General features: G+C 43.7%; 1 protein-coding gene across 6 annotated transcripts in view; it reads left to right on the top strand.

Moving 5' to 3' along the window:
• LOC122816964 (serine/threonine-protein phosphatase 4 regulatory subunit 1-like) overlaps positions 1-23,794 on the top strand; it is a 1,601,647-nt gene that overhangs the window by 414,878 nt on the left and 1,162,975 nt on the right. For all 6 annotated transcript variants that reach the window (XM_044090068.1, XM_044090067.1, XM_044090066.1 and 3 more), the window contains one exon: positions 17,439-17,597. In XM_044090068.1, coding sequence (XP_043946003.1) covers positions 17,439-17,597 — 159 coding nt within the window. The remainder of the gene's footprint in view (positions 1-17,438; positions 17,598-23,794) is intronic.

Genomic DNA, 23,794 nt, shown 5'->3' with positions numbered 1-23,794 from the left:
GTTTTACTTGGTTACATTTTCCCCATTTACTGTCCCTCCAAGCGTTAATGGCATAAATGGGAAGTATGCTTTACAGCCACCCACAAGTTTAATAAAGGTGCAGTCTTTCTTGGCTACTTTATCTTGCAAAGCCACATTTCACAAATGTGATTGATGCTTTATGGTCTTCCATTTATTCACTAGTTTCAGTGCTGCTAGTGTAGTCTTATTCATCTCCATCTCCCAACACCAGACTTCAGTTTCTTCTAGTCAACTCCTGTGCATTTTTTTTTTTTTTTGGAACTCTCAAACATTTTCCTTGGGCCTATGTCAGAACATCGAAGTTTTAAAACTTCAAATGTTGTAATATTGACCCGTTTTAATCGAACGCTAAAAATAGCGAAGCTGCAGAACACTGAATTCTTTCCTAGGGAAAGAATTTGGTTGGCCGGTCTGTGGCTTCGCTATTTTCAGCGCTGTGGTGGAGATTTACGGGTCAGGTTAAGGTAAGTGTGCGATTGTGTGGTTGTTAGGATTAGGGCACGGGTTAGGTGAATTAGGTTTAGGGGCGGGTTAAATGAGTTAGGGCACGGGTTAGGCGAGTGTGCGATAGTGATGGACCGTAGAGTTAGGGTTTGGGTTAAGGTAAGTGGATAGATAGTGTATGCATAGTTTAGTGTAGGGTTAGTTGTAGGATTATAAGTGTATGTGTGTGTGTATTGATGTTTTTTAGGTGTGCTTGTGTTGTGTGTATGTGATTCAGAATAGCAAATTTTTCCCAAGGAAAGAATTTGCTGATGTTCGTCGTGCATACAGCTGCAGTCATAACAGATGGGTTATCCTGCCATCAGGCGGGTCCTCGGTCGGCTGAATTCCAAAGTCTAGGTCCGGCGTCGGTTGTTGTCGCTTCTTCCCTGACGTCAGTGCGGCAGGGGTATGAAAGAACCAGCCGACGCCATCTTCTTCAGTCTTTCTTGCCGCGCGGTGCCCGAAGCAGAAGCAGTTCGCAAGTGCCGGTCGGCCAGCTCCTGAGATTTACGAAAATATTTCAGCCGAAGTCTTCTTGAAAGCTAAGTACCCCATTGGGGAAACTTTTCTTGCCTCAGACCGATGTCAGACAAAGTTAATAATTGCATTTCATGTGGGAAGCAAATACCGCATAAGGATTTCCATTCCTTCTGTATTCCTTGCTTAGGCCCAGACCACAACATCTCGGCCTGCCGTTTTTGTGCTAGATTCAACAAACGCACTATTAAGCGTCGGGCGGAGTTCGCCCACCACTATTTTGTTAAAAAAATTTAATTACATTATGTCGTCAGATACTCCGACTCCAGTTTTGAGTAAAAGACGCAAAGATAAGGACCGACATACAAGGTCCGCGACTTCTACCGACACCACGCTAAAGCAGACTACCGGTGCTCCGGTTCTCAGCGAGGCGCCTACGCAGCCCCTGAGTACCGATGACGCTTCATTACCGGTGTCTTCTGTGCCCGAGATCACAGGCTCCTCAGCCCCCATTCCGACTACAGATACCGACGCCACTCTTGGGGAAACTCAGAGTTTAGACAGGCCTGCCACTTCTCAAGGTGTCTTCAGGCCTTCCTCCTTTTCCATTAAGGCTTTCACAAAATCTAAAGCAGCCATGAAAACTAAAACACAAGGACCACAGACCCCCCTCTCAAGGCCCCATGCCTAAAAAACAGATGCTCCAAATGGCTTAGGATTTGATTACTCTTATCAGGGGTTCTCAACCCCCCTCGGACAAAAGGCCCAGATTGGAGGAAGACTCCCCTTCCTCAGATCAAGCCTCTATTATCTCAGAACATTCTGAGGGCCAGGAATATTCATATTCCCCTTTTGAAGACTCTGATGCTGAGGAGTCCATTCCCTCGGTCTCCCCCCCCCTGAGGACTATTCTTTTGGGGAAACCCTACATACCTTGAGGGAACACTTTCACTGGGAAGGCCAAGATTACTCCAATTCCAAGAAAAGGCTGAGGGATTTTCTCTTGCTTCCCCAGCACAGGCCTCTGGCTATCCCTCTTGTCTTAGATATATTAGATGATGTGTACACAGAAGCCAGCCTCAACCCAGATTCTTTACCTCCAGCTCCTGTTAAACCTGACCGGTATTACCAGGTTCCAGATTCACACCAGTTCCTATACAAAAGCCATGCTGCTGACCCAGAAACTATTTCACAGGGTCCCAAGGGAATTAAGGCCTCTACTGCTAAAAACCCATTACCTTCAGAGAGAGATTCCAGAGCTTTAGAAAGGTGGGGGAAAAAGGTGTACACCTCGGCCACTTTAACCATGAGGGCATTAAACTGTCAGTTCCATATGTTAAAGTATCAACAGTTTTTGTTATCTCAGTTGAAAAGCAAAATGACACAACCTGAGCAACCAGATTTAAAGGAGTTGCAGGATTTGTTGCATAGTGCAGAGCAAGTGGGTAAACATACCTTGCAGTGTGGTTTTGATGCTTTAGAGGCCTCATGTAGAGCTGCTGTTACAGGGTCTGTCATACGTGTAGACATGCTTGGCTCAAAGAGCAAACCTTAGCAGATCATGTCAAAGCTAAATTACTAGATGCACCTCTTCAAAAAGATGTATTGTTTGATGTTAAAGCTGAGGAGGTACTAAAGAAAATGGAGGAAAAGGCAAGATCAATGCAAACAGTGAAAGATTTCCTACAGGTACAACCTCCACGTTTCAGCAGAAACTGGCCTTCAAAAAATTGGTCCTTTCCAGCCACGGACAGACCTCAAAGAGGCAGATACAGGCACCCGAGGGGTAGAGGGCAATCTCAAGGATCATTCAGAGCCAGACAAGGGCAAGCACCTACCCCAAGAGGTGGAGAAGATAGATCACAGTCATTCAGAAAACAGACACAATGACTTTCCCCCTTTGCATGCCAAGCAAAGCTTTAATGGCAGCACCTTTAGGCGGAAAACTGGCATTATTTTTCAAAAAATTAGCATATTGTCACAAAAGACAAATGGATCCTGGACATTATAGACAGTCTACAGATTCCACTTTCACACCCTTCCAAAAATGAGAGGCATGCCAAACCTGCCACAAAATCAAAGGACAGAGGCACAAAAACAAATTTCAGCTCTCATGGACATGAAAGCTATTCAAGAGGTACCTGCAAAAGAACAAGGTCAAGGTTTTTATTCCAGACTATTCCTGGTACCAAGGAAGGACAAAGATTGGAGACCTATTTTAGACCTATCCATCCTAAACACATATTTACTCGTACCAAAATTCAAGATGCTCACATTACAGCAGCTTCTTCCCATGCTGGGCAAGGAGTCTTGGCTGGTAACATTGGACCTCAAGGAGGCATACCTGCATGTCCCTATCAGACAAGATTGCAGAAGATACCTCAGATTTCTTGCAGGTTCAGCCCATTACCAATTATCTGCATTGCCCTTTGGCTTATCTACTGCGCCCAGAGTGTTTACGAAATGCCTGGCATCAGTAATTGCCTTCTGCAGACTTCAAGGGATACAAATATACCCATATCTGGATGACTGCCTGATCCAAGCGGACAGCAAGCACATACTTCTGAAACACCTGGCGTTTGTAATAAAACTGTTGAACTTTCTGGGATACACAGTCAACAAAAAGAAATCAAAACTAATACCCTCTCAAATAATAATTTTCCTGGGTGCCAGCTTGAATACAAACACCCAGATGGCCTATCTCATGCCAGAGAAGCAAGGGCAGCTATCTCAATACTTCAGCAAAATGGCAACCTTCTCCAGGCTGACTGCAAGGAAAGTCCTGCAGGCTCTGGGATTCATGGCATCTTGCATCCTGCTGATCCCATGTGCAAAGCTGCATATGAGGAAACTTCAATGGTACCTAAAAAACTTATGGTCTGAACACAGCCACAGTTTGGAAACAATTATACCACTCATTCCATGTCTTCAAAAGGAATTTCTGTGGTGGGCTCAAGCATGCCAAAGAAACATAGGTCTCCCCTTCTGCATACCTCAAGCAAATCAAATCATCACAACAGACGCCTCGGACTACACCTGGGGGGCGCACTTGACAGATCAGTGCATTCAGGGAAAATGGTCCCAAAAAGAGAAGCACTTACACATCAATCAAAAGGAAATGCTAGCAGTGCAAAATGCTATTATGGCCTTCAAAGACCTACTGCATCCAGGCCAGCTATTGATAAGGACAGACAACACCACAGTGATTTGGTACATAAAAAACAGAGAGGAACTCATTCATACCCCCTGTGCAGACTAGCCATGTCCCTTTGGAACACCGCTCTGGAATTGCAAATCCAACTTCAAGCACAATTCCTGCCAGGGAAGGAAAACACACTGGCAGACGGCCTAAGCAGAAATATGACAGATCCACACGAATGGAAGTTGTATCCTCAAGTTTTCGCAAAGATAACTCAGGCATGGGGACAGCCAGATATAGATCTCTTTGCTACCCACAGAAATTACCAACTGAAAAAATTTTGCTCAAGGACCTATCATCCACAGGCCTGGAAAGTGGACACACTTTCTTTCAATTGGGCAACATTGACAAGTCTATGCCTTTCTACCTCTTCCTCTGCTGCCCAAAGTTCTATTAAAAGCCAGAGCAGAGAGGCCAAACATGATTCTCATTGCTTCAGACTGGCCAAGACAACACTGGTATCCACTCCTGAAGAGACTGACGCATTCCCCGCCATGGATCCTGCCTCTAGTGCCTCTTCTGTTGTCCCAGCACAACTTCAAAACTCTTCACAGTCAGCTGAAAACCCTCAATCTAGCCGCATGGAGAATCCCTTGATTTCCCAACAGACCCTCCTCTCCAAGGAGGTGCAGGATGTCATCTTGGAGGCCAGAAGACCTTCTACTAGAAAAGCCTACTCCGCCAAATGGAAGCGGTTTTGTGCCTGGAATCAGAAAAAGGGCCAGAATCCTTGGGTAATAAATTTACCTCAAATATTACAGTACCTAGCTGAGATTTTTTTTTTTTTTTTTTTTTTTTACCTAGCTGAGATGTTAAACAGTGGACTTTCCTTCTCCTCCATCAAGATCCATGCTTCAGCCATTTCTGCACAATACAACATAGATCCTCCTTTATTCTCTCGTCCTCTCTTAAGACAGTTCCTCAGAAGGGCTAACCACCAGTACCTGCTTGGGACCTCAACTTCATTTTGGAAAAACTGACCCTGCCTCCATTTGAGCCAGCTGCTTCAACAGAACTGCAATATTTGTCATGGAAAACAGCCTTCCTTCTGGCCATCACCTCAGCACGCAGGGTTTCGGAACTACAGGCCCTCATGGCTGTGCAACCTTTCATCATTTTCCATCAGGACAGAGTTTCCTTACGAACCAACCCTTCCTTTATGCCAAAGGTAGTATCCAGTGTAGCCTTGAATCAGACTATCCACTTACCTACCTTTTACCCTAAACCACAAAACAAAGGGGAAAGACTACTACATTCCTTGGACATTCACAGACAACTTTGTTATTATTTGGACAGGACAAAGCCATTCAAAAAATCCGAGCAACTCTTTATGTCCTATGCTACAGGTGCTCAAGGAAAGGCTATCTCCAAACAGACCATCTCAAAATGGATAGCCCACTGCATACGCTGTTGTTACTCATTTCATGGAAAAACTGTGTCTTCAAGCATCAGATCCCACTCCACAAGGGCCACAGCTACCTCTGCAGCTTTCCTCAGGGGGGTTCCTACCAAGGACATTTTGGAAGCAGACACTTGGAGTTCTGTGCACACTTTCTCCAAGCACTATCACCTTCCACTTTACTCTAAATCTAGAGCGGGCTTTGCCACAGCAGTCTTGCAGGGCATCCTTGCTCCTCCTAGTTCCACTTAGTGCCTGCCACCCCTTTTTAGCTTTGGGATTCTACCTATCTGTTATGACTGCAGCTGTATGCACGTTGAACATAGTACAGTTTTGTACCTACCATAAATGTATATGTTCGAGTGCTAATACAGCTGCAGTCAAGGTTTCCCTCCCTCCATCCCCTCTTGGGACAGGCCTTATGACAAACACCTTCTCATACAACCTGATTGGGGTATTCTTTTATGGTATATTTGCTTGCAAACTACTGTTTTTTGATTATTCTATATTGTATTATTACATAAGTTTATGTTTTGCCTTCCTTCTTGGGGCACCTGACATCTGGGGCAAGAAAATCTGAAGAAGATGGCGTCGGCTGGTTCTTTTATACCCCTGCCACACTGACGTCAGGGAAGAAGCAATGACAACCGACGCCGGACCTAGACTTTGGAATTCGGCCGACCGAGGACCCGCCTGACAGCAGGATAACCCATCTGTTATGACTGCAGCTGTATTAGCACTTGAACATCTACATTTATGGTAGGTACAAAACTGTACTTTCTGAATGTTCGATATTATGTGGTTTAGATATTTTAGGTTCGATGAAATAGCGTTCGCTATTTTCATCTTTTGATAACGTGATATAAACGCTTCTCCTTTGGAGCATTGGAAAAGGTTTGATTGGCAGAGTCTCTATATAAACTTTATTGTCAGAAGAATGAAAAGCAGAGTCCCCTTCTGTTTACTGGCTCACTTTTTGTTGGATAAACTTTATTTCCTCAGTAGCCTGCTATGCGTCAAAAAAATATCTTTGATCTTCCTGGAAAAAAAAATATTCTGAAGACAGCTGGATATGAATACAGCAGGTTGAATCTCATACCTGCCTCTTGACACCGATTACTTGGATATAAATTTGCTTCTCTTCTGTCTGTTGTACAGTGAGTAATCATTTTACAGAAACACTCTGCTGTCCCCCAACTTAATATTTTTCTTTCTGCCACAGTTTTTTTCAGGATCATCTGTTTCTCCTGGTATGATTGCATCTTTATTAATGCAGGTCTTGGCTGCTTTCTCATGATCAGCTTTGGTGCATACACTCAATGTGTCCTTTCAATTAACAAATCCTGCTCTAGAATACCAGTCCAGTTGCTTATTTATGCTTTACAGTTTAGCTGGTACAGCAGGAAATCTCAGGTTTCCTGCCCATACTTTGTCTTCTTACTCTACTATTTTTCAAAACAGCTCTTCTTGAGAATTGTCATACTTGGCCAGAGCCTTTTTCAATTTGGTTTCTAATTTTTGCAATTCTATCAATTCATCTGAATACCTAGTTAAAACTTCTATTTTTCCAGCTTTTTATTATTTGAGTTGATATACTCCTTCAGTGTTTTCATTTATTTTAATCACCTCTGAGCACCTTTCAGTTATTTTTCCTCTAGATAACTGAAAGCCATCTGATGTTCTTTGTGTTTCAGTGCTGCAGTCCTGACTTGTGGGATTTCCTAATGTGGAAGCCCTTGGGTGGCCCAACTACCAGAGTAAGTTTTCATTCCTCCTATGACCGGTGGACACACTTGACTGACAGTACATTAGGGTACAAGTGGAGCCTGCCTACGTCATTATCTCAGTTCTTTCTTGCTGTCAGAGCCCGAAGCAGATGAAGCTGTATGTGCATCAGTCAGTCTGCACCAGAATGAAAACTTCTAAAGCTAAGTACCTTATAGGGGAGCTTTTTCCTTTTTCTAAACTAATGTCAGAGAAAGTTAACAGCTGCCTCATTTTTGGTAAACAAATTCCACACTGGGATTTTCATACCCTCTGTGCTATTTGTTTAGGTCCTTCACACGACATCCCAAATTGTCATTTCTGAGCCTGATTCAACTCCAGAACTATTAGGCGTAGGGCAGACATTTTAGCAAGATTTCATAGCGAGTCCCCTGAATCTCCTTGTGGGATGGCATTTGTTCCACATCCTGATGTTGATCTGACTAAACGCAAAGTGCCTAAGCTAAGGCCTTCTGAACACAACCATTCACAATCAGATAGCCCACCACAAATGGTTATCGCAGAAGTCTGTTAGGTACCTTCCCAGCCCCCTCCTGGAATCGAGGTAATGGATAAGGCCTCTACCAAGACCCTTTTGGAGGCCACTGTGCCGTTAGATCCCTCTACACCATCACCAGTTGCTGAAAGCTGTTCATCTGTTGTGTCCAAGACCGCTAAGCAGGTCTTGGCTTTTGGCAAATACAACTCTGCCATTATACCTCAGAGATACTCCAGAATCCATGTTTCCAATGCCCGCAGGCCAAAAAGCAAAAACTTACAGCTAGGAAATCTTCCTATCTTTCTAGCCCTTCCAGTTCTTGATCTCAAAAGGAATTAGTTAAATTGGAAGAGGACCTGCTTTCCCTGGTAAGGGGCAGACACTCCACCCTTGAATCTACCTCTGGAAAAGGGAGAAAAGACACCATCCCTGAGGTTCTTACTAACTCTTTTCAGACCAGGTAGGACTCACACCAGGAGGGCTCAACCTTTGCAGATGACCATTCCTTCTGACCTTCGGCCTCCTTTCGGGAGGACATGTCCTTTAGGGAAACTTTACACTCCTTTGGGTAACTTTTACATTGGGAAGAACAAGATTATTTCCTACCCAAGAAAAGAGTCAGGGAATTTCTGTACCTCCCAGAACTGAAACCCATGGCAGTACCCCCAGTTTTGGAGGTGGTTAATGAATGATGTCTTTCTAGAACCCTCTTTGAGACCAGACTCCCTTCCCCCCCCCCCCTGCACCTAGAAAATCTGACATTTTCTACAGGGTAATGGCTTCACATAAGCACCTTTTCAGTAACCCTTTAGCATATCCACAGATTTCTCGTCCTGGATTCCAGGGTTCCAGAAACAACACTCCGAAGAATCACATACCCAGTGATATGCAGGGTAGAGCCCTTGAAAGATTTGGCAAGAAAGTGTACACTTTTCTGCCACATTATCTATGAGGGTCTTGAATTGCCAGTTCCACTTAATAAAACATCAAGAGTCACTGCTGGATCAGATGAAGCAAAAACTTTTGACCATTGAAAATAAGGCCTTGTTTCAAGAGTTAATGGGCATCTGCAGTTTCACTTCACAAGTGATCAACCATTCCTTGCTGTGATGCTGCTGCACTGGCCCAGTAATCAAGGAGCCTCAATCCTCGCCACTAACTCCAGCGAGGGACATGCACATTGGGAGGATGACAAGTACAATTTCCCTTAAGAGCACACAGAGATCACAGTCAGTCTGTGGCTGGCTTCGCTCTCTTTCTCCAGATCCCCAGTAAGACTCCCAAGTGGCACAGCTATAGGGTTAAGATCTCAGCCAAGTGGTCAAGCCAAAATCTCCAGCACCCTCTCTGTCCGAGTGCTTCGTGTCCCTGCTCAAGTAGCTCACACACACACACACACACACACACACACACACACACACACACACACGCACTTTGAGATTTGATTTATATACAAACACACAGACACTCTTGGGGAAGGCTGGCACAGGTTCACTAGCTATGCCTCCTTCTGTCCAATCTATACAGTAGTACCACTTGCCACCAACCACCCTTATCAGCTACTATAAGGCCCTTACCAAAGGGTGACCAATTTTACTGTGTAATGTTACTGTTATCCAAATGGTAAGTGTGACCAGAACATTTAAGGCTATTTAGGAGTTGTCTGTACAGTATCACCAAATACATATGCAAGTACTCTAAGAGCTTAAATATCTCTAACAACCCAGCCACAATTTAAAATGTTTAAATATATTTAATAGTAAATAATAAAAAAATGAGACGATACTCATTAACTCAATACAGTGACAACAGAGTTCAGAATCACAGGAAATGCTTTAAAACAACATTGCAGGACAGTCTCACATAAATGCAGAAAACATCTAGACTAATCTTGCTATATTCATATCTATCTCTAAGAGAAATACTGTGATCTGAGTCTTAGAGCAAAGACAATTGCTGGTGAGAGGATGTTGTCAGATCTAAAACAAGATACAAAATGTACAGACTAATCTTGCTATATTCATGTCTATCTCTAAGAGAAATACTGTGATCTGAGTCTTACAGAGCAAAGACAAGTGCTGGTGAGAGGATGTTGTCAGATCCAAAACAAGATACAAAATGTACAGACTTTCTCTCTGAGATGGTTCTTAAATTACTATCAAACATTTCTGCGGGATCATCTCAAGATTACATCATTCTTGTCACCTCTGCCTTAGTTCCCAGGCCAACAGGAACTTAAAATTTAACATATGTCTGTGAAAAATACTTATCTCTCAGATGTACCGCTGCTAGAAAGCCACAAAGCAGTACAGAAACACTTTGTATGTGAAACCTAGTAATTATCTATTTCTCAAGACAATAGAAAGAAACCCCTAGCACTAGACATCCTGTCTCTTAGCTGAGATTAACTTTATAGCACATCGTAAAATTCTTTACTTATTTTAGTTTGCAAGTTAACTCTGTATATTCCAGCCTTTACCATCAACCCATACATTTGCATAGGTATGTAGTTTCTAGCAGGGTTCACTGTGGTTACATTCTTGAAGCTCAGTACAGAACATTTAGTTTTCTTACATTTGTAAGACGAGCATAAAATCCTATTACTATTCACAAATGACATAGAATTACTTACAAACTTCTAGCTGGCTGGGTTGGCAGCCTTCACACTTGCGTTGTGGGTTTGATGCTTTACAGGCTGCCAGCAGGCTGCAGCCACTGGGTCCGTCATTAAGAAGCACTGATTGTTAAGAGAGCAAGACCTCCCAGAGCTTGTAAAGTCCAAACCTTTGGATGTTTCCTTAAATAAGCAGTCCGTCTTTGGCCTACAAGCAGTAGCTATTCTCAGAGTTGGAGGACTTGAGAAACTACTTCACTAAGGTCTTCACTTTTTCTTCCCAACCCACTGCAGGCCAAAGGAAGGCCCGCAGGCTAAGGGGCCACACTCAGTGCCAGGGACTCAGCCAAGACTACTCCTCTACCCTATCACCAGGGACTTCCTCTACCCAGGTCTCTAGGAGGGAGCAGCTGGAGTCTTTTGTAGCATGTACCCCTCCCTTTCCTACAGCTCCCTCCTCAAAAGTGAGAGTGTCACTTTTCAAACAATCTGGCCCTTTCTCTTTTTCAGTCTTAGGACTTATCCCTGCACTTTGCAGGGGTTTCAACCTTCACCTCTCCTAAGTCCTACACTATGGAGTTCTTGGGGACCCCTGAGCTCTAAGCGCACTTCTTGCTTGCTCCCAGTAGATCAAGCTGAGGATTATTGGACCTTTAGCTAACTCCAAATTTTGACTATTTGCACCTTACCCTTTTTGAGTACTTCAGTGCCCTCCTGGGCAGTAATGTAGCACTTCGCCACTAGCATGGCACTATTCACCTCAGACTTTGTTACAATCAGACCTTAGTTGCTTCTTAGCACCCCTAAGATTGGGACTTGGTATATTGGTTAAGGTTTTGATTCACTGACACAAGGTGCAGAGTTTCATCCTCACCTTAGGAAATGGAATTGGGGAGGACATTGAGATTTTAAGAAAGCTGGCCTACTAAACTACCAGGAATCTGGAATCTGAAGGTCACCCTCAAACAAAATTCAGTTGTAGGGTAGGACTCCTTTGGACCCTAACCTTCCTGCCCCAGACAAAGTGCCCCCACACACACCCAACAGTTCACTGCATTGCAGACAGGCTAGGCTTATGACATATATTCTTGCAGCTTGAGAGGCAGAATAGATGGATACAAGCTGCCCATGAGAAGATCATACTTCCTGAATAAGGAGAGAAAGAAGTGACACAAAAAGAAGTAGTTTGTACACTAAAGCCAAAGTAGAGCATGCTTTAAGTAATGGATTCAAGGAGATGTAACCTCATCTTCTACAAATTAAATCTTCCTACAGACTGGAACCTCTCAACTCTGGCCGACTTTTCCTTTTTAGCCACTTCCATCTCTCTGCCAAGGATGCACATGAAGAGACTTCTGTGGCACTTTCACAAGGTAGGGGGCCAACAGCCCAAACTTTCTTTGGTCAGAAAAGACTTGTATCTGCCCTAAAAGGGCATTCATGTGTGGCATATGCAGGTCTTTAATCTCAAGCCTTCCACTCAACTTATAGCAATCTCAAACATTAATCATCCAAGGACTACTTCACTTACTTTCTTGCTACTGTTACTAACATAAAGGATGTGAATAAGCTCTTGGACAATAGGCGCTTCAGTTGGCTCAGAGGGCTTCTTTTGTACCCAAAGCAGAAATCAAACCCAAGGTTGCTATTCGTGCTCACAGAAAATTACACACTTACCTATGTCATAAAAGTCTAGGTGACAAAACCATCCCTGTCATCACCATCTTGCTATGGGGATAGATTTACAGCCCCCCCCAGCTAACCCTAGGGAATGCCACTGGCGGACTGAATTCATCCAGAGTGTGTTCTACCAACACGCAGACAAATCAGAAGCTTGTAGGCACTCCCAAGTGACAGTTGCTTGGGAGATTCCTCTCATCACGGCCGAGGGATGAGGGACCCCACAGATGGAACTCCTCACCACTAGAGAAATAAGCTAGGTTTTCATAACAATGCCCTCTTTCCCAAGAGTACCCAGAAGTCATAAAACTGCTTGACTGACCTATAGCACCATTCTGATCAATTCTACTCTAGTACTTTCTTCTCCTTAGCCTTCCTGCTAACCCTCTCCCTATAAGCTTGGAACATACCTTCTTACTTAGTGTAATAGCTAGAAGGTTGCTGTCTCTCGTGGGGGGGAGGGGGTCTGTCCCTGTTGCTTCAGGTGCTACCACACTGACTTTCGAGGGCACACAAGTATGATCCTGATAACACTTCCCCCTCTTTCCCCACTTGTGTGCATTCCCTTGTTCAGGACATCTTAGAAAAAAAAAAAGATAACTTCAGAAAAGCATGGGCAGCATAATAAGAAGGCTTTTGTACTGGGGATGCTCAGTTCTATCAGGATCCCAGCAGGGCCAAAATACCTGTTCTACTGGTCCTATTCTTAAATGCTTTTTCTCTAGACTTTCTCACCCATCCTGCAAGGCTCAGGTTTCAGTTATTTCAGGCTTTATACTGTCGCACTCACCTACCTTCGCCACCCTCCGGTAGGGCCTTCCACTCTTGGACCCACAGGTGAACTCTTACATCATCATGGTACTTAACCCTTGTCTTAGAAAAAAAAAATAATCTTCTGACACTGAACCCTGCCTGCTTGTTTCTTATCTCTCCAGTTGGAGAATCTCTGACTTTGTAAGCTCTCAGTCCTAAACCTATCATTAACCCTAGCTGGGGACAGATGCATCCTTTTTTCTAGCTAGGCACCTACCTCTCTTGTTTCCAAATCCCCAGTACGGAGGGAAGGGTACCCTTCCTTGCTCTAAACTTCCATAGGCAGCTACCCTAGTACATGGCCACTGTATAACCAGATTTTTCTGGCCATTGAAATTTTACTAGTGCTTTCCTCAATGGAGGAGATCCTGTATCTTGCAGGCCATTTCCAAAGGGATCTCTTTCTCCTTCTCTCTTTCCTGGTAAACTCTTCTATCATCAGGGAAGATATCTCCTGTTTCTGGAAGGGCCCTTTCCACTGGGACAGTTGGGCCCTCTACTACCTCCATGCTGGGCGTACTACGAGAAAGAGGAGCCTGCCATCTGATCTTCTGTACCCTTAAACACCAGACACTATTCCAGTTCAGTTTTTAACATAATTTCCCTTCAAACCTTCCTTTCTCATCCTACTTTACCACCTCCCCTCTTTTAAGCTTTGGGAATGATTTTACTACATTCAGCCATCTTCTCTACTTGTATAATACAGGTGTAGAATCATGTGACACACTGAAGAAGGGCACTGGTCCAAAAGCTTTGTGATTTGTCGATTTGTTTTATTAATGTTCTTAAAGTTCTATGGTCCTAAGCATTTCCTATCGCTGAAATGTTTTTCTTTGGATCTAATCCAACCCATCCACTCTAAGGAATTCTTTAAGTTTTCATATCATACAAAAGTTGAAAACACTGTTGCGTACACCCACCCCCCCGAGTCATTCTTCCCAGTTACCCCAGTGCCCCTCCATTGCAGGGTGTACCAGACCATGCTACTGCCCCCAGACTAACTCCATTTTACAGTCGGGGCCAGTGTGGAACCTAAGGACATTCTGTTGTTGACTGGTGGTTAGTGCATCCGAAATTATCCAAGTGCAACTAACAGTGGGCAAGACTGCAATCCAGGTTGTAGCTTGTTACAGATCCCCCAACATGCCCCAGGATGCCCACTCCACGTTTCTTGATATACTGGGTAATATTAAGGTACAGCCCAATACTCTAATAATGGGCGATTTCAACTACCCCACCATCAACTGGGAAAACTACTAGTGTACTAACTCATTTGCTCAACGCTTTCTGGAGTTCGTAAATTCCATCACCCTGGATCAGCTTGTCCATACCCCCACCAGGGGCAGCAGTATCCTGGACCTGGTCATTACCAATATGGGCAACCGATGTTCCATGCCAGAGGTCAACTCCTCGCTGGTCAGCTCCGACCACAAGCTAATCACCCTAGACATCAATATCCTGCCTCCCCACCCCCCATTAAGGAAACCACAGTAAAAAAACTTCTCCAAAGCCAACTTCATGCTTCTTAAGACAGAAGTGGCAAGCTTCACAACACCCATACAGATGGAAAGTAGAGGTACGACTGCTGAATTCTACACAAATGCAATGTATATGCACATACACGAGTGCATGGATCATGCCATCCCCAACAGAACCAAGACACTATTCTCCAAAAAAAGGAAGCCAATCTGGTGGTCCCCTGCCATAAACAAAACATACTCTACAACAGAAGAAAGAAGCTGTTGCAAAAAAAGAATAAAAATCTCCTGATTGCAGGAACTCCCTGGTCAGCCTCAGTAAGAAGCTGAGATCCCTCATAAAATCCTCCAAATCTAGTTACGAAAGTAAAATCACCACTGATTCTAAAGACCACCATAAAGCATTCTACAGCTATGTCAACAATCTCAATGGCAACACTCAGATCTGCTCTGAGCTACAGCACAATGGCACTAGATATACAGAAGCAACTGATATTGCCAACATCCTGGCAGATTGGTTCAGTGCAAACTTCACCTCCAGAGGGCCCTTCACTGTACTGGAAGAATGCAAAGCCCCTGTAATCACGGCTGCACAAGTCAAGACCGCACTGTCCAAAGCCAAAACACAGCATCCATGGGACCTGACTATGTCCCAGGCTTTGTTCTGCATGAACTACAAAACGAACTGGCACCCCACCTAAGTACCTTGTTCAATCATAGCTTCACTTCAGGCTTTCTGCCTACTGAATGGAGCACAGTGACTGTTATCCCTCTCCACAAAGTGGGCGCCACCAAGGACCCTAGGAACTACCACTCCATTAGCCTGACGAGCCTGGTCTGCAAGGCCATGGAATGTATCATCTTGGAGCTTATAAACAAGGACATAGGTAACTTCCAGACTCTGGACCCCACTCAGTTTTGGTTTGTTAAAGGTAGGTCGTGTCTCCTAAACCTGATTGACTTCTTTGAAGCAGTCACCAGAGCCGTGGACAAGGGTAAGGTGCTGCACACAGCCTATCTTGACCTCATCAAGGCTTTCGACACCATCCTCCACTTTGGAATTATAGATAAACTCACTAGACTGGGCATAAATCCCTATGTCACAAGATGGGTGGCCAAATGGCTCACTGACAGAACCCACACAGTGAAAGTAGCAGACTCCACATCCGACTTTAGAACAGTGACAAGTGGAGTACCACAGGGCTCAGTTCTGGGTCCTCTCCTGTTTGGCATCTACTTCTCAGAAGTCCAGGCTAATAGAGCAGGTCTTTGGCTAACAAAGTTCACAGATTACTGCAAACTATGTGCCATAATAGAATTACCTAATGATGAGGACATTCTACAAAGGGGCCTTACTGAAACTGATATTTAGTGTCAAAGTCATGGCCTCAAGCTCAATGCCAAGAACTGCATTGTCATCCCCTTTGGGAAAAACATTGTACCCATGAACTACCATGTAGGCGGTAGCCTACTAAACACCAAAAGTGTGATAAGAGACATTGTGACACAGGTGAACAGTAGTCTCTCCTTTGATAATCACATCACCACAGTAATCAGGAAATCCTTCTACATGGTACACCTCATTACAAAGGGGCTCACCTCCAGAAAAAAAGAGGTCATTGTTCCTCTCTACTCATCCCTCATCCGACCCATTATAGAGTACAGCAATCCGGTTTGGCATGTACCTCTCAAGACATCTACAACAACTAGAAAGGCCACAGAAATACCTCACTAAGAGGATTACTGGCCTCAAACAGATGACACACGCAGACCGTCTCAAAAAACTCCAGCTCTACTCCGTTGCTTATCGCCTCCTCAGAGGTGACCTCTGCCTAACATACAAAGCCATGTCAAACCCAGGTCTGTTGGATATGCTGCACTTAAAGAAACCCCAATCCCTCTGAGCCATGAATCCAGGGACCTAAACCTTGCCACCACAATAAACAGAACATGCTGCAGGGATAGATTCCTGTCCCAGAGACTTCCCATGTTTTGGAACAGACTACCCATTCATGTCAAGCAAAGCTCCTCATTAGCCCTCTTTAAGAATAATTTCAACAATTGGATGGGAAACAGGAAATTCACCCCGGGGATCCCTTCTGTGGCTCTGCTAGACAGGGCCGCTGGAAAATAACTTTTTGGGTGGCGAAAGCCAGGGAACATATTTGGCTAGGCTTATATAGGCCCCAGGGCCGATAGCCTAATACCTACCTATGAACCTATAGACTTTTTCATTTATGATCTACCCCTTGGTGTCTCCCCTCTGCATTCACTTTTTATAGCCAAGAGCTACTTAGGTATATGAACCACTTTTCCATGTAGGGTACTTGGATGTATAGCAGGTGTCTGCACAGTAGAGAAGTTACAGGACAGAATGACTGTTCATCTTTGTGTGAATGTCCCCTGAGAACCTCAAGAAATCTAGATTGTTAGCCTGATCTAAGTAAATGAAGATGATAAATAACAGTGTAGACAGTAAAAATTTAAGATTAGGACAGCAGGCATTGAAAGCGTGATGAGCGTAAGGCTGCCTTTCTACTGGATCATCACACACTGCCAAGTTTAACTCATAAATATGAGCATGCAGCATGCAAGATGTTTAAAAATGGGGTGGTTAATTTGTTAGTGCTGTTTTTACAGTTTCCTATACTTTGTCCGGGTTGTGCAGACTGAGTCTGTAAATGTTACATAATTTATTAGTAAACTTAATTATATTTGGAAGCTTCAACATTCTATTACGACCAGGTTTTATGCCTTGCATTCAAAATGACACATAATTATGACATATGGAAAATATTCTGTTAAAACTGTGTTTGTTTTAGCAGCCCTTAGTCCTAAACAAAACATTTTCTTCATCTGAGTAGTAGTACCACATCTAAGTTTGCAATTAATGTTTGTCCACATTTGCTGCTGTTATTCTTAGGCCATTTATTATCTGTTCCTCTACAGATTGAATAAATGATATGATCTGGTTCATGTCGTGAGCAGTGTTTTTTTTTCTCCTCCAGATACCAAGGTTCTTTGAACTATGCTCTGACAATGTATGGGGGATTCGAAAAGCATGTGCCGACTGTTTCATGGCTGTGTCTTGTTCAGCCTCGCCAGAGATGCGTAGGACTAAACTCTCACCACTCTTCATAAATCTTATCTGTGATCCCTCAAAATGGGTAAGGGTTTGATACTTGCACTGTAAATTAAATGCTAACAAGCTGGAGAACCATGTGCAGAAACTGCCAAATAAGTACCCCATACATTAGGTAATGCTTGCAGCAGTTAAAATTAAAGTGATTTCAGAATGCTTGATGTTTGAAATACTGATCTGATGTTTACCAGCTGTAACTGTGCAGGAGGCCAACACCATAAAGAAAAGTAGAGAGGGGCATTCAGTTTAATGGGACAAACGGAGGATAAGAGCATCAGAAATACTTCAGGTGCAGCTAACATTGGGTAAGACAGCGATTCAGGTCGTAGCCTGCTACAGGTCCCCAACCATGTCCCAAGACTCACTCCACATTCCTAAGCACCCTGGAGAATGTTAGGGTCCAACCTAACACTTTCATACTGGGGAACTTCAAGTACCCCTCCATTAACTGGGAAAACTACTCATGTACCAATACACTTGCCCAGCATTTCCTGGAATTCATTAATTCCAGTGCCCTCGACCAGCTCGTTCTTACCCCACTAGAGGTAGCAACATCCTTGACCTGGTCATTGCTAATATGGGCGACCATAGCTCTTTACCAGTAGTCAACTCCTCCCTGGTTAGGTTTGACTGCAAACTAATCACCTTGGATACCCCCCCCCCCTCGCAAAGGTTACCACCATGAAAAACTTCTCCAAAGCTAACTTTGGGCTCCTAAAAACAGAGGTGGCTAAATTAACGGCACCCATACAAATGGAGAATAGTTGCATGACGGCCGAATCATACACCAGTGCACTGTACGAACACTTTACACAAATGCATGGATCTCGCCATACCCAGTAGAACCAAGACGCTCTCCTCCAAAAAAAAAAAAAAAAAAAAAAGGAAGCTTATCTGGTGGTCCCCTGCCACAAAGTCTGTAACAGAAGGAAGAAACGGATGTGGAATAAGGTGAAGTCCCAAGACTGGAAAAACTCCCTTATCAGCCTCAACAAAAAGTTGACATCCCTCATCAAATCCTCTAAAGCTAGCTATGAAAACAGAATTGCAGCAGATAGTAAAGACAACCACAAGGCCTTCTATAGTTATGTAAAGAGTCTCCATGGCAATTCTCAGATTTGCTCTGAGCTGCTCTACAATGGTACCTTCTATACTGAGCCAACAGATATTGCCATTATACTGGCCGACAGATTTAATGCCAACATTACCCCCCTCCCCAAAGGGCCAATCACAATACCAGTAGATTGTCAGGCACCCAGTATTACTGCTGCACAGGTTAAAACAGCACTGTCCAAGGCCAAGAATACAGCTTCTGTGGGGCCTGACAATATCCCTGACTGTGTTCTATATGAGCTACAGAGTTAACTTGCACCACACCTGTGTGCCCTGTTCAGTCACAGCCTTACCTCAGGCTTTGTCCCTACCAAATGGTGCACTGCTACAGTCATCCCTTTCCACAAAGGAAGAGTAACTACAGATCCTGGGAACTATCTCCCCATTAGCCAGATGAGTCTGATATGCAAAGCTATGAAACGCATCATCGTGGACCTAATAAACAAGGATATAGTGAATCTACAAACTCTGGGTCCCACACAGTTTGGTGTTGTGAAGGGTAGATCATGCCTGCTCAACCTGGTTGACTTCTTTGAGTAAGTCACCAGAGCTGTGGATGAAAGCAAGGTGGTTCATACAGCCTACCTTGATCTGGCCAAGGCCTTTGATACCATTCCCTACTCAGGAATCATAGAAAAACTCACTAAGCTAGGCATCAATCCCTGTATTACTAAGTGGGTTGTAAACTGGCTCACAGATAGAACCCACAGTGTGAAAGTAACTGACTCCAAGTCAGACTGCCAACCAGTCACGAGTGTAGTCCCACAGGGTTCAGTCCTAGGTCAGCTCTTGTTTGGTATCTACTTTTCTGAAGTCCAGGCCAACATGAAGGGACTCTGGCTGACAAAGTTCGCAGACGATTACAAGTTGGGAGGTATTATTAACTCCCAAAGTAATGCTGACATCCTGCAGAAAGGCCTCACTGAGGCCAACGACTGGTGTCAGAACCATGGCTTTAAGCTCAATGCGAAAATGTGTTGTCATCCCCTTTGGGAAAGACTCTGTTCCCATGAGTTACCACATCGATGGTAGTCCACTGAACACAGAAGGCGTTCTAAGAGATCTGGGAACACAGGTTGACAGCAATCTCTCTTGACCACCACATTGCCACTGTGATCAGAAAGTCCGGTGTGGTACATCTCATTAATAAGGGTTTTGCATCCAGGAAAAAAAGAGGCGATTGTCTCCCTCTACTCTTCCCTCATTAGGCCAGTCATTGAGTAGAGTGTCCCATTTGGCATGTACCTTACTAGATACATGCAACAACTGGAGAGACCGCAAAAGTACCTTGCAAAGATGATCCTAGGCCTTAAACAGTTGTCCTATATGGACAGACTCAAAAAACTCCAGCTATTCTGTGTCTCATATCTCCTACTTGGAGGCAATCTCTCCTTGACTTACAAAGCCATGTCTGACCCAGCTCTGTTACAAATGCTACATCTAAAGAAATCCCAATCCCTCTGCACCACATGCTCCAGAGACCTCAACCTCATTACCACAATCAACAGAACATACTACAGGAACAGGTGCATAACCCAGGGACTGCCCATACTATGGAATAGACTTCCCATACATGTCAAGCAGAGTACCTCACTGGCCCTCTTCAAGAGAAGTCTAGATGAGTGGATGGGAAATAGAAAATTCACCCTGGGGATCACTCCAGTGGCTCTACTCGACAGAGACACTGGGAACTAAGGTCGGGTGGCACGATGCCAGGGTAATCCTATGGGCTAGGCTTGTAAAGGCTCCAGGATCATTAGCCTATTACACACCTATGAACCTATAAAGAAAAATGTGATGTTGCTTACAGGAAAGTGCAAGAGGAATTAGAAGTAGATCAAATGCATCACAAGGATCTGCATAGACTGCGAAGAGCAGAGCTTACTGGAACTGGAAGAAGGTTGTAAATGGTAAGGAGCAGTTTTGCGTTACTTACCTCATCTAAATTGTGAGGATAGGATTGTTGTTACTTGCATGACTTTTAGAATGATATGTTTGTGATGACAAACCCATGTCCCCTTTAGAAGTCATTGTGGAGGTTAAGGGGAGGCACCATTCCCGTACAAGTGGAGTTAACAGAAAGTACAATTAGTTGGTATGAGTTTTGGACTACAAACTCAAGTTAGATCTTCTGTTTTAGGGATTGAACAAGTGCAGGAGACTCCCTCTTATTCGGTCTCACTTTAACTGGACTCTGCTTTAACCGGCAGTAGCAACAGACGGAGAAGAACACCACTTCCATGTCCTCTGTGCACTTCGGAACTTCTCAGCTTATCGTTTTACTCTCAAAATGTTAAAATATTGAAACAAAAATGAACTGGCAAGTTCATTTTTGTTTCAGTATTTTAACATTTTGAGAGTAAAATGATAATCCAAGATGTTCCAAAGTGCCAGGTTGATAAGAATAACTTATTGTAAAGCTTTTTCTGATTAACCAGCCATTTGTTTATCCAGCCTAAGGTCCCGGTCCCAGCGAGACCAGCTGATGAGGAGTCTGCTGTATAATAAACCAGTGGACTTCTCTTTAATTTTCATAAGTAATTACTTAAATAGTAGTGATTAAATACTGCATATTAATAATTCTGTTAAGGTTGGCATGACTAATTTTACGTAACTGCTAATGTGTTGTATACACTCGGTTTGAGCAAATTATTCCAGGGGGCTAGGTATAGTAAGTTTGCTAACAGGAGTAGGCTCTTTGGGTAGGAAAAGAAGGCGGTGAAAGCCAGTGTAGTGAGAGAGAAGGATTTTTATTAACTTGTTGCATTGTCTCTAATGGGAACTTTTTCAAGGGAGACCGTGGAAATTGAGGTAGGATGAAACTGGTTTTAAGGCTAAGACTTGGTAGGACATGGGAAATTGTGAGAAAGATGTTTGCTGCAGGTAAGTGTCAGTGACTTGTAGGAGACACTGAGCTAGTAGACTTTCCATGATAGGAGTTTGGAGGTAGCGTGAGGAGAAAATTATTGCGTTATCACTGGTTCTGGTTGTGGACATGGACAAAGGAGATAAGCTTTGGACAAGTTGGATAGAGAAGATAACTGGCAGGTAGACCAGCTTTGTACTAGAGAGATGTTCCATATTTGCCTAGAGGGGAGAGCAGTGCTTAATTAGTTGGTTTCATTTAACAGAGAGAAGAGATTTCACAGGTGAAGTAGTGTAGGTAGGTAGTTTGGCAGTAATGGAAAAGGACCTGCAGATATCAGAGGGACAAGCAAGGTGACATGGAAACGTGTTTTTTTGTTTTACTGTGCAGTGCAGGGAATCTTGGTAGGAAAATAGGAGCTGAAAGCAGTGATGTGGTTGGGGAAACCTGACATTGCTGGTGTGATAGAAAAAGGCCAGTAGCAAGGAGAAGTTGAAGACGCCCTGATTGTAGATATTTCAGAATTAACAGGAAGATGGGATAGAGTCTAGACATCTGCATAAATGAGGGCACTGGATGTGAGGTCATTAAGGAGGAAATATGCCTTCCATTGAAGTGGGTAAGGAGGTTGGTGGAATCAGTATCTAGGTTATGTCCTGTTTTGGTTAAGGCAGAGGAACGGTGGGAGATGCTGATGGATAAGTAAGTAGTGTATTAACTTTCAGACTCCTCAGAGGATTGAAGATTAGAAAATGCAGAGTAGAATAAAGGAGTGGATTAGGAGGAAGAAGGATAATAGGTTGGATCTGAGTGTGCCGACAAGTAGAGTAGGTGAGTGGAGTGAGAGCAGGAGTTAATTGAAGTTTTGGACCATGGAGTTCATTCGGCTACTGCAGGACTTTACTAGAAAAGGTACAATTCAGGATACAACCCTAAGTGGAGAAAGTCAGGAGATGTACAGGTAAAGCTGCCATTTGCCAGCTGTGATCATATTGCTGTGTGGTATCTGGTAAGTGGACAGGTTAGAATACAAAGTAGATTAAGCTGGGTTTTAAGATGAGTGGAATATATGCTGTTAGAAGTGGGTTAGAGCTAAATTAATGGCCTGGGGACAACGGGCTATAGGAATGGAACAATGATGATGCTATACCCTTGGCTTTGGATAAGGGTTGAAGGAAAAGGCAAAAAATGCTATTGTAGCTGCATAGCAAGGAAGGACTAGTGATTAGTGCAAAATATATCATACAGTAGGTGGAAGGGGAAGGGGTGCACAGTACATGGAAGCCAACAAAAAAGGAGCAGCAAAGGCACAAGGTGAAAAAAGGCACGAGGTCTGGAGGGGTGCAAAGGCTGATTTTTTTAGGTGCAAGGCAGAAAGAGGAAAGTGACAACTAGTGTGTTGAGTAAGAATGCAAGGAGAGTCACAGAATACTGGAAAAAGCAGAAATGCTGAATTAATACTTCTGCTGTAGTCTTTCCAAAGTAAAGCAGGGGGAGTGTGACTTTTATGGGGGGGAATAGGGCAAAGTTGGAAGAGCAGTAGACAAGACAATAGGATGCTAAGGGAAGAGGTTGAGTGACTGGTAGCTTCCCTAAAAGGGGGAAGAAAGCATAAGAACCAGATGGGTTGCTTCCCAGGATCATCAGGAATTTTACCATTGTGCTGGAAAAGCCCATAACACAGGTTTTCAGTGGTCACAGTGGAAGTGCCTGGGGACTGGATAGTAGCAAGTGTGGCATTCTCATAAAAGTGAGAGTGAGCAGGAAAGTCCAGGGAACTATAGAGGTGTTTAGCCCAACAGCAGTGATAGCAGGAAAGCTGTTGGAGAAAATCCTGATGGAAAAACTGTGCGCTTTCCTAGAGGAAAGCAGTATCCCAGGCAACAATCATTGTGGACTCGTAACCAAGAGAACCTGTTAGTCAAACCTGATACAGTTGTATGACTGAGTTACAGGTGAACGTCGCAGGGAGTACTGATAAATGTCTTCCTTGAGTTTAGCAAGGGCATTGCTCAGTCCCTTGAAAACATATAGTAAAAAAATTGGAAGGATTGGTGGTTGGATCAAGCTTAGAGATTTGGATTGCTGCATAGTTGAATTATAGGGACACAGATTGTTAATGGTGAGAGAAAGATCAATGTCAGTAATAAGGAAAGTACAAAATGGAGTATGGATAGGGTCATTCTTGGATGCATTACTCTGGTGTGTTCATTTTGACATATTTTTTCTTGTCATTGATTTGG

Source organism: Protopterus annectens, chromosome 12.part0 (assembly GCF_019279795.1).
Source record: "Protopterus annectens isolate FY-2018-M chromosome 12.part0, PAN1.0, whole genome shotgun sequence".
NCBI lineage: Eukaryota > Metazoa > Chordata > Ceratodontiformes > Protopteridae > Protopterus > Protopterus annectens.
This window is presented reverse-complemented; position numbering and strand designations above follow the sequence as displayed.